Source organism: Musca vetustissima, unplaced genomic scaffold (genome assembly GCF_032173495.1).
Source record: "Musca vetustissima isolate MV318-11 ecotype Yass unplaced genomic scaffold, APGP_CSIRO_Mvet_v1 utg328722, whole genome shotgun sequence".
NCBI classification, from domain to species: domain Eukaryota; kingdom Metazoa; phylum Arthropoda; class Insecta; order Diptera; family Muscidae; genus Musca; species Musca vetustissima.
Genome location: NW_026883680.1, coordinates 30,602 through 51,096, shown reverse-complemented (window position 1 = coordinate 51,096; position 20,495 = coordinate 30,602). Strand labels below are relative to the sequence as shown.

Genomic DNA, 20,495 nt, shown 5'->3' with positions numbered 1-20,495 from the left:
ACCAGATAGACATATGGTTCCTTTTGAGAATATGCAGATTTCTGAGTTGATTTTTGCATGTCTGTTTTCCCGTCCATCTAGACAAAGTACAGATCGCATTTATGATCCGATTTAAAGGAAATTTGGCACAGGTCACTTATTTGGCCCAAGGACGAAGCCTATTGTATTTGGGAAAATTCGGTTCAGATTTAGATATCGCTCCCCATATATATATTTAACCGATTTAATGTAAACGGTCCCTATATATACTTTCGATTTGCACGAAATTTGGTATAGCCTAACAATTTAGGTCTAGAATGATGTGTGCCAAGTTTCGTGAAAATCGGTCCAGATTTAGATATAGCTCCCATATATAGTTTCGTCCGATTTCATGTAAATGGTACACCAAAGTCGCTATGTATCTTTCGATTTGCACGAAATTTGGCATAACGTAGTGAATTGAGCCTAGAAAGATGTCTGCCAAGTTTCGAGAAAATCGGTCCAGATTTCTATATAGCTCCCATATATAGTTTCGTCCGATTTCATGTAAATGATGCACCAAAGTCGCTATATATCTTTCGATTTGCACGAAATTTGGCATAATGTACTGAATTGAGCCTAGAATGATGTCTGCCAAGTTTCGAGAAAATTGGTCCAGATTTTGATATAGCTCCCATATATAGTTTCGTCCGATTTCATGTAAATGGTGCACCAAAGTCGCTATAAATCTTTCGATTTGCACGAAATTTGGCATAACGTATTGAATTGAGCCTAGAATGATGTCTGCCAAGTTTCGAGAAAATCGGTCCAGATTTAGATATAGCTCCCATATATAGTTTCGTCCGATAACAGGTATATGGTGCACCAAAGTCGCTAAATATCTTTCTATTTGCACGAAATTTGGCATAACGTACTGAATTGAGTCTAGAATGAATGTCTGCCAAGTTTCGAGAAAACCGGTCCAGATTTCTATATAGCTCCCATATATAGTTTCGTCCGATTTCATGTATATGGTTCACCAAAATCTCTATATATCTTTCGATTTGCACGAAATTTGGCATAACGTACTGAAAATCGGTCCAGATTTAGATATAGCTCCCTTTTATTATAGATTGATTATAAGTAATTGACGCACCAAGGATCCAATAGGCTGATAGGAACAAAACGTTCTGAAATTAGTATAACCTAACCTGTGACAAGTTAGCTTGAAATCGCTTAATATTTGGATTTCAAGTAAATTGGGCATCAAACTCCTCATGTTAGTCAGATTGACATCAAAGTTTGCACAACTTACAAAATTGAGCATAGAATTACGTAGTTGCGTTTTCGAGAAGTACAGACATAGCCCAATGGATGACCTATTTATATTTGTTTGAAGTCGATTTACATACTTTATGGATAGATCTAGGTAGATTCATATTTAGATAAATATCACATATTTTATTTCATCCAATTTTTAATAGTCCTGTTTAATATACCGTAGTGGTGAAGGGTATCATATAGTCGGCCCCGTCCGACTTTACTACTTTCCTTACTGGCTTCAATCCTAGTTTAGTATTGAAAGGCTCCTATAGGCCCTTTCCGACTTTAACTGATGGCCTTGAATCAGTTAAAGCTATCCAGCATACCCATATTAATGGAATGCAGATCGCAAACATGACTTTAAATACCTTTGAATGGATGGGGCTGTCGAATGCGGCTTTATAGTCGACTAATAGGTGGAATGTGTCGATGTGTTGCATGTGGGTCTTTTCCGAGATTTGGCGTAGTGTGAAAATCTGGTCAATGGCGTATTCGTCAGGTGTTAAGCCGCATTGGTATGGTCCAATATGTCATTGACCTTTGGCTTCAGTCGTTCACACAGCACACTGGATAGCACTTTATATGCGATGGGAATGAGACTTATTCCTCTATAGTTGGCACATATCGCCTTGTCTCCTTTTTTGTGCACGGTGCACATGATGCTGAGGTTCCAATTATTGGGCATGCATTCCTCTAGCTTGTCTTGAATAGTTCGGCTGTAACCCATCGGCACCTGCTGCTTTATTATTCTTCAGCCGATTGATTGTAGTGTATACACTAGGTGGTATACACTCTATACCCTCATCCCCTATTGGTTCTTGGGTATCTTCTTCACCGCCACTATTTCATACTGGAAGCTTTTCAAAATCCTCTTTCCAGATCCTCAACACGCTGTCTGTATCTGTCACCAGTGCGTAATTGTCTGATTTACTAACGCCTGTCCCTTTCCATCGCATTTCCAGTAAGGCAATACGTTTGCGGGGGCCGTCAACATTAGGTGTGTTTGGTTTTCTTTTTCGTAGCTTTTTCATACCAACTCACTATTTTAACGGGTCACACCGCGTGGAGGTGAGTGTCCACAATTAAGATTAAAGAGGGATCAATATAAGCCTGTTCTTTGACATATTAAAGCTTATCAGAGCCGTCCGGGCCCATATTTATCGTTCGATGAGTACAAAAAAAATTTCTACTTTATCGGATTACGAGACTCTCATTTATTAAGATTTCAAGAGCCAATGTTCAAAATGTTGGAGTTTCAAGTAATTTCACTATTTCAGCAGTCATTAATATTTGTGCGAATTTTCCTGAAGAAGGTTCCTTATTAATGAATTAATTAACATTTGTATTTTTTTAATAATTTTAATAATAACTAATTTTTTCTCTCATCTCTTTTCAGCTACCATCGCGAGCACTTAATTCAATGCAAAAATTAAGCGCTTTAGATTTCGATTACAATGAAATTGAGAAAATCGAAGATTACAGCTTCTATGGTTTGCGTCTGTCCAAGCTGAATATGAAAGGAAATCGGCTGCAAAGTATCCCCGAACATGCCTTTGTGGGCTTGGAGGAGTCAATGCAAGAAATTGACTTATCTGAAAATAGTTTAAGATCCTTCCCCATGATGGCCTTAAGGAAATTAGATTATTTACGAATTCTACGACTATCGAATAATAAAATTTCCACATTTTATGGTGATATCCAGCTGGTGACAAATAATGCAACGGCTGCTTCGACATTACGACTGCCTTCGTTGACATTTTTGGATTTGAGTTCAAATAAATTCACCGAAATTCTCGATGATTGTTTTCGTACATTTCCCCAACTGAAAACGTTGTCAATGTATGCGAATCAAATTGAAACCGTGCAAGCGGATGCATTTAAAAGTCTAAAAGAATTAATGTCACTGGATATGTCACATAATCGTATAATATCGTTGGATTCGAAAATATTCGATAAAAATAAACGTTTGCAAACGGTGGATTTAAGTCATAATCATATACATTCGATAAGTGGAGTGTTTTCGAATTTACCCCATTTGAGAGAAATATTTTTATCGGAAAATAATATTTTGGAACTGCCAGCAGATGCTTTTACAAATTCGTCAAATGTGGAGGTGATTTATTTGGAATATAATGCCATTGCCCATGTGGATCCAAATGTATTTTCGTCGTTAGTTAATTTGGATCATTTGTATTTGAGGGCAAATTTTATACCTCTACTACCGGTTACATTGTTGGATAAGTGCCAGAAACTGAGTTCCCTCTCTTTGGATGATAATGAAATACAAGATTTGGAAATTGGTATGTTTCGTAAATTGGAATTTCTGAGAGAGGTACGACTGCACAATAATCGTATAAGGCGAATAAGAAAGGGTGTGTTTGAACCCCTGCCTACCCTGCAGGAATTGCATGTCCAGAAAAATAATATTGAAGATATTGAACCGGGAGCATTTCAAACTTTGTATAATTTGCAACATATAAATCTGCAAGATAATCAATTGACCGTGTTGGAGGACATCTTTCCCAAGGATGCGAATAATTCCTCACTGCTGACCATCCAATTGGAGGCAAACTATTTGAATAAAATTCATGTGAAAACATTTCGTCGACAGGATAAAATACAAATTATGTGGTTAAGTCACAATGAATTGGTACGTGTGGAGAAGTCCATGTTTGAGGATCAAGTTGACTTGGCCCGGTTGTATTTAAATCACAACTTCATAAGGGATATAGATCGTGACACCTTTGCTAAGCTGAAGAATTTAAAATTCCTCGATATGAGTTGGAATCGTATGAAACAATTGAGGCGAGATTATTTTGCCGCCCTCAACAATTTGGAGGAGTTGCTGCTGGCCCACAATTTCATTGAGGCAATTGAAGGTTATGCTTTTAATAAAATGAAAAATCTCAAAATCCTAGATCTCTCACACAATCCGCTGCATCAAATAACCAATGATGTGTTCATGGAAGATTTGGCGCTAACCCATTTGAATTTGAAAAATACCTCTTTAAGGAAAATCGAAAATAATACCTTTAAGTCGCTGCAAAACCTCAATGAACTTAATTTGGAGCTTAATTATTTGTTGCCGTCCGATATACAAAAATTAGAGTTACCAGGTTTACGCACACTCTTTTTATCGCACAATAATTTCACCAATCACATGGCCACAATGGCCAGTATGTTCGACAAGCTGAGATCCATACAACATTTGACCATGGCCAATTGTTCTATCAGCGCCTTGCCCGAGGATATGTTTAATAAAAATACCAATCTGGTAAAATTGGATCTCTGTGATAATCAGCTGACGACCATGAGCCGCAACCTCTTCAATGGCCTGAATGTTTTCAAGGAACTAAGGCTATGTCGTAATCATTTAGTGGAATTTCCTCATGTGGCATTGTACAATTTGAGTACCCTGGAAATATTGGATCTATCACGCAATCTCTTTTCCACAATAGATTTTTACAAACTCAGTGGAACCCTAAATCTACGACAATTAAATCTCAAAGAAAATAAAATCACATCACTGACCGGCTTTAATGCTGTCAATCTAACCCAACTTGATACCGTCGATTTAAGTGGCAATCATTTACTTTCCCTGCCAGCAAATTTTCTACGGAATTCCATTAATCTACAAAAAGTTGACTTGTCCAGTAATCGTTTTCTGCAAATACCCAGTTCCGCCTTATCGGATATATCATTGCCCCGTCTATCCTGGCTTAACCTCACCGGGAATCCCATCAACACTATTTATACCGTAATTGAAGAAAGATATCCCTATCTCAAGGAACTCTATATATGTCAAACAAATCTCTCAATACTCACCTCCTATGACTTTAAGGCCTTCAAGGCCCTACAACATTTACATCTGGTTAACAACCGCATAACAAGAATTTCTCCTGGGGCTTTTACAAATCTCACGAATTTACTTACTCTCGATATAAGTATTAATGAATTGGAATTGTTACCCATAGAACGTTTAAAGGGTCTGAATAATTTACGTGTGCTGAATATTTCTCACAATATTTTACGCGAATTGGATGAATTTTCATCGGATTTGGTACAGCTACAAGTTTGTGATTTATCTTTCAATCAATTGGATCGCATTTCGAGATTTACATTTACACACTTGCATAATTTGGTGGAGTTGTATTTGATGGGAAATCGTATGACCGTATTGTCGGTGGATGCTTTTCGTTATTTACGCAAACTGCATATTTTGGATTTGAGAAAGAATTATTTTGAATTGGTACCAATTGAGGCGTTGAAACCCCTAGAGGCGAACATTAAGACATTGAGATTGGAAGGTAAGTCAAACTAAAAAAATATAATAAATATAGCTATTGATATAATTTCAATTTGAATAGATTTTGTAATTGAAAACTTTTTTTAAATTAAAAAAAAATATAATAAATATAGCTATTGATATAATTTCAATTTGAATAGATTTTGTAATTGAAAACTTTTTTTAAATTAAAAACTTAAATTTTCTGCGAAGCTGACACCTAAAACTAGTCAGATTTTGGGATATTAGAAATAAATGATATTAGAATATATAGGTTTCTTAAATATATTTTGGAATATCTCCCGTATTCGTTCGTTTACATCACTAAAATTGATACAAATTTATAGATCAACCGCATCTTTCATAGTTTAATGATAACTTGACACGTCACTTTGAATCTTCGGGAATTTGCATTAGTAAAAACTTCACCACCATGGGTCAAGGTTCTCTCATAACCATATAGTACTTCTGAAAGTTGTTTGAATGATGTAGACATATTTGGTGTTTTTTATAAGGATTGAATTCATATTCGCAATAACGATCCGTTCAGATGTGTTTAAAGTCATGTCTGCGTTCGGCATTCCTGCAAAATTAATACGGCTATGCAGGATAACTTTAAGTGGCACAAGTTCAGCAGCTAAATTAGGAAAGGACCTATCGGAGCCCTTCAATACCGAACGAGGATTAAGTCAAGGTGATAGTTTATCGTGAGATCTTTTTAACATCCTGCTGGAAAAGGTCATACGAGACGCAAAGGTGAACAGAAATGGCACTCTGTACACCAAACAACTCTATTTACTCGCCTACGCCGATGACATCGATATAATGGGTGGAACATTGTGAGCGGTAACAGCCACCTTTGAACAAAAAAGAGTCTGCCAAAGTGGGTCTGGCAGTAGACTCGTACCAACTGTGGAACTTAAGAACTACAGCTTCGAGGTAGTTAAAGAATTTATATACCTTGGTACCGCAATAAATAAAACGAATGACATCAGTTTTGAAATTCGTAGAAGGATTGTGATGGCCAACAGATGGTACTATGGTCTAAGTAAGCAGTTTAGAAACAAGGCCACCTCCCGCCAGACCAACTCACACTTTACAAGACGCTGATACTACCTTATATTGATCAGAAGCATGGGTACTTGCGCAATCAGATGAGGCAGCTCTTGGGGTGTTTGAGAGAAAAATACTCCGAAAGATCTACGGGCCGATCTGCGTAGACGGTGAATATCGGCGTCGAATGAACCACGAGCTTTACAATTTATACGCGGACATCGACACAGTCAGTCGTATTGAGCTGCAGCTGCAGCGACTACGGTGGCTAGGCCATGTTGTGCGGATGAATGAAAATGCCCCAGCTCAAAAGCCATATAAAAATAAGACTACTGATGGTTCCCGTAGAAGGGGAAGGCCACGAATTAGATGGAAAGACCAAGTAGAAAACAACATATTGGAACGTGGTCTTCCAAATTGGTGGACTTGCGCACAAGACCGACGCGCTTGGAAATCTGTTTTAAGCTCGGCTTATGGAACGACCGTTCTGTAACAAGCCAGCTAAGAAGAAGAACGATCACATAAACAGATACTCCTCTGTGGGGGTGGTACCAGAAGGAGTGACCAATGGGTCCCATCTTCCTACTTGATCTAGGATTGGTAAAGATAATAGGTTGTACAACGTTTGGTTCAAATCGGATAGTCCGTTCGCATGATATTATAAAATACATTTATAGTACAATTTTGACCATTTTGTGGTGGAGGTACCAGAAGAAGTGGACCGATATTCCCCATCTTCGAACTTGAACCAAGTTTGGAAGAAATATTAAGATGTGCAATGTTTGGGTGCAATCGATTATGTCCTTCAAAAGTTATAGTGCTCACCAGCTAGACAGACGGACGGACATTTGTAAATCGACTACAAATTTTCTGAGACGGATTTGGTCACACCTCACATATCTTACTTTTTTGGTATTTTTAAGATATTGCCACCTTTTTAAACTGAAAATACAGTTATTTGGCGTTCTTGCAGTGCACGAAACTTTATGCAAAAATATTCAATGTAGGAATCCTCATACGAAGGTCCCGCTCAATTTTTGGTATCTTGAACATTTTAGCACCATTTGGCATTTGGAGATATGGGAGGGTGAAATTCTTTGCAGATAACGTTCGATGTGTGCATTGTATTGACTTAAGCTTGGCACAAAATTTTGCAAAACGTTCTGCAGTTAGTATAACCAAATTCTGACAAGGCAGATTTACATATTGTCCGATTTAAAGTTAATGGTGATCCGAATTTTTTGTTTTTTGTTTTTTTTTTTTTTTTTTTTTTTTTTGATTAAAGAACATTCCTTATTTTTGATAGCGGGTATGATACCTCCTCACTGGAACATCAAAATGCGGAAATTTCAAGAGTGTTAGAAAGAGTACATGTCTGGCTCTCGTATGAACTACGATTATTGACTTCTCTCAAAAATTAACAACATGGCGGACCTTTAATTTTTTTATAATTCGCCTATTTTTGACCACAAACTAAATTAAAAAATAAGGTAGATCTTCACCGATTGGCTTTATCCTAGTTCATACGATAGCTATACACTCCCAGAGAAACGTGTCAAAATTTGGAACAGATTAGATCATTAGTTTTTGAGTTATCGTGCCCGCCATTCGTAAAACCACTGCTTCGAGAAACATGTGTTTAAAGTTTGAGAATCACTCCTGCCGTCACATGATGCTGACACAATAAATCGGCTGTATCTTCAATGGTTCTTGAGATTTTCACTAGAAATTTTGTAGGGACATTCTTGAATTAGTGTAGATTCCAATTAAATAAAAAATAAAAATTGACACCGAGAATGAACATTGAACTTACCAGCAAATAGGCAGAACATTGATTTATATTCAAATTTTGAAAAGTCTTCAAAAAAAAAAAATAAATAATAATATAAAATAAAATAAACAGAGGTTATAATAGGAATATGTACCTATATGAATCCGAAATGCCAAATTCCGGATTCATACCTACAAAATACGTTATGGTGAAGATAACAATGTTTTTAAGTTTAATGTTTCATAAATACTCAAAAATTAATACTTGATGCATTATATATATTTTCATCGTATTATACGTTTTTCCTCTTAAAATCTCAATATTCAAAATTCATTCGTTTCGCATTTCTACTTTGTTCTGATTTTTTTTAAATATATCCAACATTAAACATTCATATTGTACATAAGCGAATTTGCTGCAAATTAATTAAATGACAATTATTTAAAATATTTACATAACCCAAATAAATACCATTTAATTTTTTGGCAATACTAACGAAAAATGTTTATCCTCCTCTTCTTCTTCTTCCCGATTCTCTTTTCATATCTCTCTGTTCATGTGAAACCAACTATGGACCACAATGTGAATTGCAAACCTGCGATACGATGACAACATTGCAATTTCTCTTCATCGCACCGCCAATACTTAAATGACTGCGTGGACATTAATTAAATTGTGCGATGTGGAATATAACTTAATCGGGTGACTTTATCCACACCGCAAAATTTTTGGCTCAATTTCTCCAACGTTTGGCCAAAAATTGTATGAATTACATGATGACACCAACACCACAATTACGAACAACGACGACGACAACAACAATATCACAACAACATAATTACTGCTGTGCATTTGTACAGAAAATCCACTGCAATGCAGTTGTGATGCCCAAAAACTCTGGGAATGGTTACGTGATCATCGCAAATGGTCTTCATCCACTACCGCCAGCTTAACATCGTCCTCGTCGACGTCATCATTATCAGGTGGCTCAATATCGCCATCCTCCTTTGCCGCCTCATCGTTGTCATCGTCCTCGTATTCCCTGTCGTCACCATCATCGTCTTCATCAGCATCGTCATCTCTGTCCTCGGTAATGATGTCATCGGGCGATAACATTAATTATCTAAGGTGCGAACATCCGGCTGAGTTGCGTGGCAAGATATTTGCCAAAATGGAGCCGCAACAATTCTGTGATGCACCATTAATTCCCAAAATTGCCATACAGGATATACAGCCATATTCGGTTATTGTATCCTGGCAGAGCCGTGAGCATTTAGGATTAAACGGCTATGAAATTGTATATCATGCCATTGTTGGTGATGGTAGTGGAGGTGGTGGTGGCAGCAATAGTATTGGAGGTGGTTATCCTGACATAGATGAGGTAAGTACAATTTCAAACATGCAGACACACTCACATTTATATCTATGTATATAATTACTGAAAATGACATATAAATACCATATAGTTTGCTGAACGTGTTATCGTGAAATTTAAGGACTTGCACTGGAAACTGAGTTACGACAATATTGTGACTCCATAGGATTATCAACATATCTTTTTGTCTGTGGTGAAAATTTGAAAATCTAAAAATATTTTTAAAAAATCCACACTTGAAGAAGTCCTTGAAAAAATTTTAAAAAATCTACGTATAAAAAGTTCTTGAAGTAGCCCTTGAAAAAAATATTCTAAAAAAATCACTCCTTGAAGAAGTCCTTGAAAAAGTATTTTTTAAAAATGCACGCCCTATAGTAGTCCTTGAAAATATATTTTTGAAGTAGATCTTGGAAAATATTGAAGTAGTCCTTGAAAAAATATTCTTAAAAAATTCACTCCTTGAAATAGTCCTTGAAAAATTTTCTTAAATTAGTCCTTGAAAAAAATTATTCTAAAAAATCACTCCTTGAAGAAGTCCTTGAAAAGGTATTTTTAAAAAATCCACGCCTTGAATAGTCCTTTAAAAAATATTATTTTACTCCACGCCTTGAATAGTCCTTGGAAAGAATATTTTTATATAATCCACGCCTTGAATTGTTTTTGAAAAAAAATTAAAAGATTCACGCCTTGAGATTCTAATAGTCTTAGGTATTGAAGGTCAAATTATCCTTTGTCACCTGATGTTTATTCATGGCGAATCGAATGTTATGCAATTTTCATATTAATATTCAAATGATGTGTACCTATTCACCGACCATCGGCTATACTAGATACACGAAGCTCATCAACATACGTAATGGATCTGTTTTAAAGTACACATACGGAGGTGGTTCTGGGCGGTTGACAGAAATCATTTTAAATTTCATTACATCCTGTTGTTGTCGTTCTTGTATTTTTGGCATTCACACAAAAAAGAAAAACGAAATTACAAACAACATAAAATTGCAGTTACACCATCAACTGTCGTAAATGTTGTTCGTATCAACAACAACAGCAGCAACAAATTGCCAGCAATGCCAACATAAACATGTTCGGCATCCAACAACTACCATCATTGGAGGAAAAGTGACAATTTTTACTGTTGGAAAATTACTGCAATAAAATTAACAATAATTACACATACGGGGATAGGACTTAAAACCCACATACACACACTCACACACACACCCGCCATGCACATTGTGTATTTGTGTGCGTACCCACCTCCTTTTCGTCGTTGTCAAATGCATCACTAAACGGAAATAGGCCCACAATGACACGCATTGACTCATTTTGAACGTCCTTGCGGACAGGACCAAACATATACAAAGATATGGCACATCCGACTCTCTTAATGTGCCATGAAATTCGGTACGTGTTTGTAATTGACAATGTTTTCGACAATTTCTGTGGATGTATGTGTGCGTTGTTTTTTGTTTATTTTTAACATTTTTATTGCCGTAATTTGAACTGAGATTTAAGAATGATGAACATATTGAAATCTTTGCATCACTGAATTTAACTACATAATTTGGGAGAATTGCTGTTCGACATTTACATTTTTGAGTTCATATTTAGGGCAGAAGACTATTAGGAGGTAATTGCAAGTAAATATAAAATGAAATTTGAGTGGATTTTTTTTTTTTTTTTTTTTTTTGATAGGGTAAGTAAATCGGTTTATTGGGTTTGTAATTGACTGGTATTAAAATTGAACACAGTACTTGAAATTTTTGCAAAAACAAATAATAATGATATTGATTTTGAAGAGAGCAAAACGAGAACATAAAAATATTGAATATTAAATGTTCTTGTAATTGTAAAAATCAAAATAAATCAGTAGGAAAAGAATGGGACCGACTATACGATACCCTACACCACTTTAGATATATATTTAAGATACAACAATAGGCCCCAGCTCATATCTTATACATACATATAAAATTTATATGTGTAAAAATATTAACATGAAATGGCGGTCAATTAAGTAGGTGGAAATGGCGATTATAATGAAAATTATTAATAATTAGAAGATAATTATTAAAAATGATGGATATAAAACTTTTTTCCAAAAATATGAATTTCAATTTGGTATTATGTCTTTGGGCATGTGTTTGTAGCAGGCAAAAGGAAACGAGATAGACACATAGTTCCTTTTGAGAATATGCATAGAATCACTTTCTGAGTCGATTTATGCATATCCGCCTGTCTGTCCGTCCGTCTGTTGATGTTAAATTGTAAACAAAGTATAGGTCGCAATTATAATCCGATTTCGTTTATTTGGCCTTAGGACTAACCCTATTGAAATTGGGGAAAATCGATTCAGATTTAAATATAGATCCCATATATATTTTCGTCTGATTTAATGATAATTATGCACAAAAGTACCTATATAACTTTCGATTTACACAGAATTTGGCATAGCGTACTGAATTAAGTCTAGAGCGATGTATGTTAAGTTTCGTAAAAATCAGTTCAGTGCGGCACACCGAATAGCGTTTGTCAAGTTGGCTATAGATCGATTTCCATAAATTTGTCCCATTGTACACAAATGACTCTTTTATTGCACAATTTTGACCATTTTATGGGGGAGGTAACTGAAGGAGCTTGATCTGGGTTTGGTAGAGATAATAGGTTGTGCAAAGTTTTATTTTCAAATTGGATATTTCTTTCGCTTAATATTTTATTTATAAATATTGCATATTTTTATCATTTATCACCAGAAGGTGTGGACCAATGAGTCCCATCTTGGTTGTTCAAAGTTTGGTTCAAAAGGAAACATTCCATTAGCCTGAAATTGCATTCATAAATATTGAAATAGTGGACCAATAGCTCCCATTTTCTGACTTCATCTAGGCTTGACCAATTTTTTATCATTAAAAAATTTTGCAAGTCAAGAAAAAAATGATAATCGCTTGGTGCCAAGTCCGGAATGTATAGCGGATACATTAAAACTTCTCAACCAAGCTCCCAAAGTTTTTTTTTTATAATTTCAAATATTTCATTAACATAAGAATTATTTTCGTATTTGATTTACTTTGCCTATATTTGTGCTCATATTTAGTTCTCTTTCTTTGTGACAAGAACAAATGTATTCCTTATAAGAAAAAAAGACCACACCACTCATTGTTCGGCAGTGTTTTGTTTTGGTATCGTCCTACACCGCTCACTACACCTGGTGATTTTTAATTGTGCTACAATTTAACTGCTGCTTGTTTTACTAAAAACCACCGTTTCTCCACTCACTTGACTGTTGTTAGGTTTACATTTCATTGTTTCTTTATTTTAGACTCCGTTAGTGCCATCTGCATGGCGTTATGAAATTCGCATATGTATTTTTCAAATTACTTCGATATAAATGCAAAATTTAATATATCAAACAAATGTTGACGAGTATAAAGTCCAAGATTGTTTAACATTGGATAAAATGACACAAGACAAAATCCAGTAAGGAAAGCAGTAAAGTCGGACTGGGCCGACTATATGATACCCTTCACCACTTTGGGGATATTGTACATATGTATCCCCTCCAAGGAACATAAGCACGTCTTTCTGCAACCTATGATAAATTTAATTTCATTCGGGCAGATTTAAAGTCGTCTTCGTACCATGGGACAAATTTATGAAAAACGACCTATAGCAAAATTAATACAAGCTATTCGGTCGCCGCACTGTTAAAATTTTAATTTCATTCAGACATCCATTCGAAATACATATGGAAGCTATGACAGCATCTACATCAATTTCCACAAAACGCAATAACGTTATTCAAGTCTCAACTTGATATGTTGTGCAAAAAATCGAGTTAATCGGACAAACATTAGAAGGTTGTTGCACCATTTATGTAAAATCGGACGAATATATATGTATATGTGGGAGCTATATCGAAACCAGAACGATTTTTCCGAAACTTAGCACACATCATTCTAGACATAAATCAGTACGCTGTGCCAAATTTCATGCAAATCGAAAGGTATATAGGAACTTTGGCGCACCATTTACATAGAATCGGATAAAACTATATATGGGAGCTATATCTAAATCTGATTTTCTCGAAACTTGGCACTTATCATTCTGGACCTAATTCAGTACTCTATGTAAAATTTCGTGCAAATCGAAGGATATAGAGGGACGTTGGTGCCCCATTTACCTTAAATCGGACAAAACTATATATGGGAGCTATATCTAAATCTGAACCGATTTTACCGAAACTTGGCACACATCATTCTGCACCTAGTTCAGTACTCTATGCCAAATTTCATGCAAATCGATTGATATATAAGGACTTTGGTGCACCATTTACCTAAAATCGGACGAAACTACATATGGGAGCTATATCTAAATCTGAACCGATTTTCTCGAAACTTGGCATACATCATTCTGGACCTAATTCAGTACTCTATGCCAAATTTCGTGCAAATCGAATGATATATAGGGACTTTGGTGCACCATTTACCTTAAATCGGACGAAACTATATATGGGAGCTATATCTAAATCTGAACCGATTTTTCCCAATTTCAATAGGGTTCGTCCTTGAACCAAATAAGTGACTTGTGCCAAATTTCATCCAAATCGGATCATAAATGCGACCTGTACTTTGTTTACAATTTAACATCTACAGACGGACAGACGGACGGACGGACATGCATAAATCGACTCAGAAAGTGATTCTATGCATATTCTAAAAAGGAACCACGTGTCTATCTTGTCTCCTTTTGCCTGTTACAAACATATGCACAAAGACATAATACCCTGTACCACAGTGTGGTGAAGGGTATAATGAGACGACACTTAAAACCAGTAAGGAAAGTAGAAAAGTCGGGCGGGGCCGACTATATGATACCCTTCACCACTTTGGGTATATTCAACAGATGAATGCTAATAGACGTCGAATTCTGCAACCTATACTAAATTTTTCATTTGTTCAGATATACGGTTGCTTCTTACAATGGGACAAAATTACCAAAACTCGGCAGAAAATATATATAGAAGCTCTATCAAAATCTGAACCGATTTCTACACTTTCCAAATTTCAAAACTTTAGTACGTTGTGCAAAATTTGTGTCAATTTTGTGTAAAATTGGACGAAAATATATATGTAGAAGCTATATCAAAATCTGAACCGATTTCAATGAGAATGGCAGAGATTATCTTATATTAACTTCTGTATTGTACATAATTGTGTGGCAATCGGACAAACTTTGGGTCTTTAGTGCACAATTTACATAAAATCGGAAGCAAAAATATATAGGAGCTATATATAAATCTCATTTCACTTAAATCTCCAGACTCATTTTAGTACACTATGCCAAATTTTGTGCAAATCGAAATATGTATAGGGACTTCGGTACACTATTTACATTAAATCGGACGAAAATTTATATAGGAGCTATATTTAAATCCAAACCGATTTTCGAGAAACTTAACGTGCACTATTCTAGACTTAATTAAGTACGATATGCCAAATTTCGTGCAAATCGAAGGATATATAGGGACTTTGGTACACCATTTACCTTAAATCGGACGAAAATATATATGTGAGCTATATCTAAATCTGAACCGATTTTCAGCAAACTTAACACACATAAATCTAGACCTAATCCATTTCGCTATGCCAAATTTCGAGCAAATCGAAGGATATATAGGGACTTTGGGGCACCATTTACATCAAATCGGACGAAACTATATATGGAGCTATATCTAAATCTGAACCGATTTTCTCGAAACTTCGCAAACATCACTCAAGGCTTAATTTAATACGTTATGCCAAATTTCGTGCAAATCGAAAGATATATAGGGAATTTGGGGCACCATTTACATGAAATCGGACGAAACTATATATGGGAGCTATATCTAAATCTGAACCGATTTTCTCGAAACTTGGCAGACATCACTCTAGGCTTAATTTAATACGTTATGCCAAATTTCGTGCAAATCGAAAGATATATAGATATAGGGACTTTGGTACTCCATTTACCTTAAATCGGACGCAAATATATATGGGAGCTATATCTAAATCTGAACCGATTTTCAGCAAACTTAACACACATCAATCTAGACCTAATCCATTTCGCTATGCCAAATTTCGAGCAAATCGAAGGCTATATAGGGACTTTGGGGCACCATTTACATGAAATCGGACGAAACTATATATGGGAGCTATATCTAAATCTGAACCGATTTTCTCGAAACTTGGCAGACATCACTCTAGGCTTAATTTAATACGTTATGCCAAATTTCGTGCAAATCGAAAGATATATAGGGACTTTGGGGCACCATTTACATGAAATCGGACGAAACTATATATGGGAGCTATATCTAAATCTGAACCGATTTTCTCGAAACTTGGCAGACATCACTCTAGGCTTAATTTAATACGTTATGCCAATTTTCGTGCAAATCGAAATATATATAGGGACTTTGGGGCACCATTTACATGAAATCGGACGAAACTATATATGGGAGCTATATCTAAATCTGGACCGATTTTCACGAAACTTGGCAGACATCATTCTAGACTTAAATGATTACGCTGTACCAAATTTCGTGCAAATCGAAAGATATATAGGGACCGTTTACATTAAATCGGTTAAATATATATATGGGAGCTATATCTAAATCTGAACCGATTTTTCCCAATTTCAATAGGGTTCGTCCTTGGGCCGAATAAGTGACCTATGCCAAATTTCATCCAATTCGGATCATAAATGCGACCTGTACTTTGTTTACAATTTAACATGGACAGACAGACAGACGGACGGACGGACAGACGGACGGACGGACGGACGGACGGACGGACATGCTTAAATCGACTTAGTTTCCTTTTGCCTGTTACAAACATATGCACAAAGACATAATACCCTGTACCACAGTGTGGTGAAGGGTATAAAAAGAACCAGTAAGGAAAGTAGTAAAGTCGGACGAAGCCGACAACATGATACCCTTCAAACAGATGAATCCTAACAGACGTCGCATTTTTAAAGGACCAGTAAAATGAAATTGGATCCAAAAACATGTCATTCTGCAATTCAGTACGCCGTGTAAAATTTCGTGCAAACCGAAAGATATTAAGGGACTTTGGTACAACAATTACCTTAAATCGGACGGAAATATATATGGGAGCTATATCTAAATCTGAACCGATTTTCAGGAAACTTGACACACATCATTCTAGACCTAACTCATTACGCTGTGCCAAATTTCGTGCTAATCGAAAGATCTTGAGGGACTTTGGGGCACCATTTACATTAAATCGGACGAAAATATATATGGGATCTATATCTATATATGAACCGATGATTTTCCAGAAACTTAACACACATCATTCTAGGTCAAATTCATTACGCTGTGCAAAATTTCATGCAAACCGAAAGATACATAGGGACTTTGGAGCACCATTTACATTAAATTGGACGAAAATATATATGGGAGCTATATCTAAATCTTAACCGATTTTCACGAAACTTAACACACATCATTCTAACTCATTACGCTGTGCCAAATTTCGTGCTAATCGAAAGATTTTAAGGGACTTTGGGGCACCATTTACATTAAATCGGACGAAAATATATATAGGAGCTATATCTAAATCTGAACCGATTTTTCCCAATTTCAATAGGGTTCGTCCTTGGGCCAAACAAATGAGCTGTGCCAAATTTCATCCAATTCGGATCATAAATGCGACCTGTACTTTGTTTACAATTTAACATGGACAGACGGACGGGCGGATGGACGGACATGCATAAATCGACCCAGAAAGTGATTTTATGAATGTTCTCAAAAGGAACCATGGGTCTATCTCGATTATTTTTGCCTGTTACAAACATATGCACAAAGACATAATACCCTGCACCACAGTGTGGTGAAGGGTATAAACAGTCATTTATATTTTGTGCACAAATCCTTTTCCTCATGTAAAATTTCGTTATGTTCGGATTATAATTGTGTTCTCTACTGGAACTAGAAAAAGCGACAAAAATCAATTTTTTTTAATATGATCCTCTGGACAAAAGCCGAGGTTTCGCCTTTGTTCAGAACCGGATTTTGTTACGCACATATACAAATCAATAGGCACAAATGATACTATAATTGCCAAAATTGACATTAGCTTTGTATAAGCAAGTGCCACTACATCGTGTAGAAAGAAGATTGAGTACTAGTTTTGCAAATTCAGTTCGACGATAATGACAAAATTAATATTATTAGTCAACATAAAAGAAACAACACATACAACTAAAAAATTATGCAATTATAATTTCAATTCCATGGGCAAAATAAAATAACGCTCCAAAGCAACACCACCAACACACCAATAAGTAATTTCTTAAAATATATTGTCATAATTTTTCAGCACGTACATATTTACATTTAAGATTTGTCCATTTCACATTTTATCTTATGTCTCATGGTGTTTTCTTTTTATTGCAGATACGCGGCAAACGACTAAATGGTTCGGCACATTCAGCAAAATTAACAAAACTTAGCCCAAATACACGTTACCATATTTGTGTTATCGGTACCGGTAATTGGCTATCGGAGCCTGTAGCGACTGCCTTACAAAGGATACATGTTAACGATAGCTTCCTTATGGCGCCACGTGATGAACCAAACGCATCAATGTATCCATTTGCTTCCGCATCTTCCACCTCCTACTCGTCGTCCTCAGCACCGTCTTCGTCTCCTTCATATTCCGTGTCAGATGGATCAGGCGGCTATACACCGTATCATTTATCGTATACTGGAGGCTTGTTTAATACAAATAGCATGACCTTTGGCGAACATCCATCGCTGGCCCAACCGCAACAGCAGCAGGCCTTAATCGAAAACACCGTGGCCACCGACAATGCCCTACAAGAAGTTCTCAAAAATTCACGTTTTTCCACCTGCACCGATGTTCAGACACTCGATTCGACGCCCAGTGTTATCACCGATGAAAATGGCTTAGCCACTAATGGCTTCATTCATTCCATACTTACACGCCGTCTTGGTCTTATTGTGGGTTGTTGCATGGGTATTATTGTTTTCATCGTTATGATATCCGTGCTGAGCTATGTAAAGCTGAAGAAACAACGCATCGAGAATGCCAAACGACAGGCCGCCCTGCCACCCGACTACATGTCCTATCGTCATTTCTCAATACCTAATGAAGAGCTACTGAGGACCGGTGCGGCTGGTACGGTCATGTCAAGTGTGCCGAGTGGCATTAGTGCTCACATCAGTGGCACCAGTTTGAGTACGAGTGCAACTACAACGGCCACGGCCACAACACCTCTTGGAATTTTGAAAGTAACTGAAAGTCTGAATAGTAGTATGGGCGGGGGTGGAGGAGGTGCTGCGACAACAGCAACGTCTACCGGTAATGCGGTTATGACTGGAGGCAATGGAACTTTAATTTCAGTCTCTCAGTCGGAGAATGGTTCAGTGGCGGCGGCAGCAGCGGCGACAGTAGCAACGTCGTCTGCGACCGGAACAAATAACCATCATCACATGCCGACGCATCATCACAATCACCATAATCATCAGCTTACTTCCCAACAGCAGCACCAGTCGCAGCATCAACATTATCAGCAAGGAAATGGCAATGTCGTTGGCTATATGGCAGCCGGAGTCGTGCTAGGTGCAAATCATTTAAATAACGTCGCCTGTTAGTAGTCGTTAGTTGTAGCATAGCATAACCGATGGAGGAAGAAACCTGGAGTTTTATAGAAGAGCTGTGCTTTTGTTGGCACACTAGGATGTTGGTGGTTAAATGCTGATACCAGATTCAATTTAAAATTAAACCCCCTAACACGTAAGAAAAGTATGAAAAAAAGAAAATGCGAAATAGTATAAAATACGTACGTATATTTTTTATTTTTAATATTTTGTAATATGTATTGTATGAACGTGTGTGTGTGTATGAATTTATATACCCTTTGTGTGTGAGCGGTTGTGTGATTAAGGTATGCATGTCCTTGTCTCATTTTATAGATTTTATTTAACTTCTTATGCAGTCAAACGTTGGATTTAAGAATATCTTTGGCTTTTAAAGCTAGTACTGCGCACAGTGGATTACTTGAGATATTTGGTTGTTTTTCATCATATTATAATTATTTTCTTTATTATTTAAAACATTTAAACAATTTAGGGGTTTAGAAGAATGACCGAAATAAGGCTTGAAGCTTAAACCAAATTTTTCTAATCCAAATTATCAGACTATCTGGTATATTAACTTCTCGAGGATCACGAATATCTTTACGAAACTTTTACCACCTATGGACAGTGCTGCCAATTTAGCACTTTTAGTGCTAGATTTAGCATTTTTTAAACTCGTTTAGCACCAAAAAAGTGATCTAGCACCTAGCACCTTTTTCAGCACTTTTATTTTTTCTGGAATTAGTTAAAATTTTGGGTATTAGTTCGATTTTAAATTGACGCATTAAATGTCCCCTATGTTACACGCTATGAGTTTGATTTTCCAATGTTAAAAAAGTGTCAGTGCATCTGTAGACAATTAAAAAATCTTCATGTTCGGTCGGTCAAAACTTTTTATACCCTGCACCATGTGGAGTGTATTACCATTTTCTCAAAAAATTGTAGGGTACTTCATATGGTTACTATATCATCGCTTGATAGTAGGTTGTTTATTTTGTAATATGAAAATCCAGATTAACTGGCCTTTGTATGGGAGTGATGTAGAAATCATGAACCTAAA

The 20,495-nt window shown here is 36.3% G+C and overlaps 1 protein-coding gene across 1 annotated transcript; it reads left to right on the top strand.

Annotated features, from left to right (window-relative positions):
- Positions 1 to 2,677: 2,677 nt before the first annotated feature.
- On the top strand, positions 2,678 to 19,450 carry LOC133330651 (protein artichoke-like; the record flags this gene model as incomplete). Its single annotated transcript, XM_061539064.1, is given in 5 exon segments — positions 2,678 to 5,588; positions 9,251 to 9,331; positions 9,494 to 9,715; positions 11,388 to 11,401; positions 18,230 to 19,450. Coding segments are annotated over 5 exon segments (4,449 nt in total), but the record flags the coding sequence as incomplete, so codon positions are not given.
- Between the last annotated feature and the right edge of the window lie 1,045 nt (positions 19,451 to 20,495).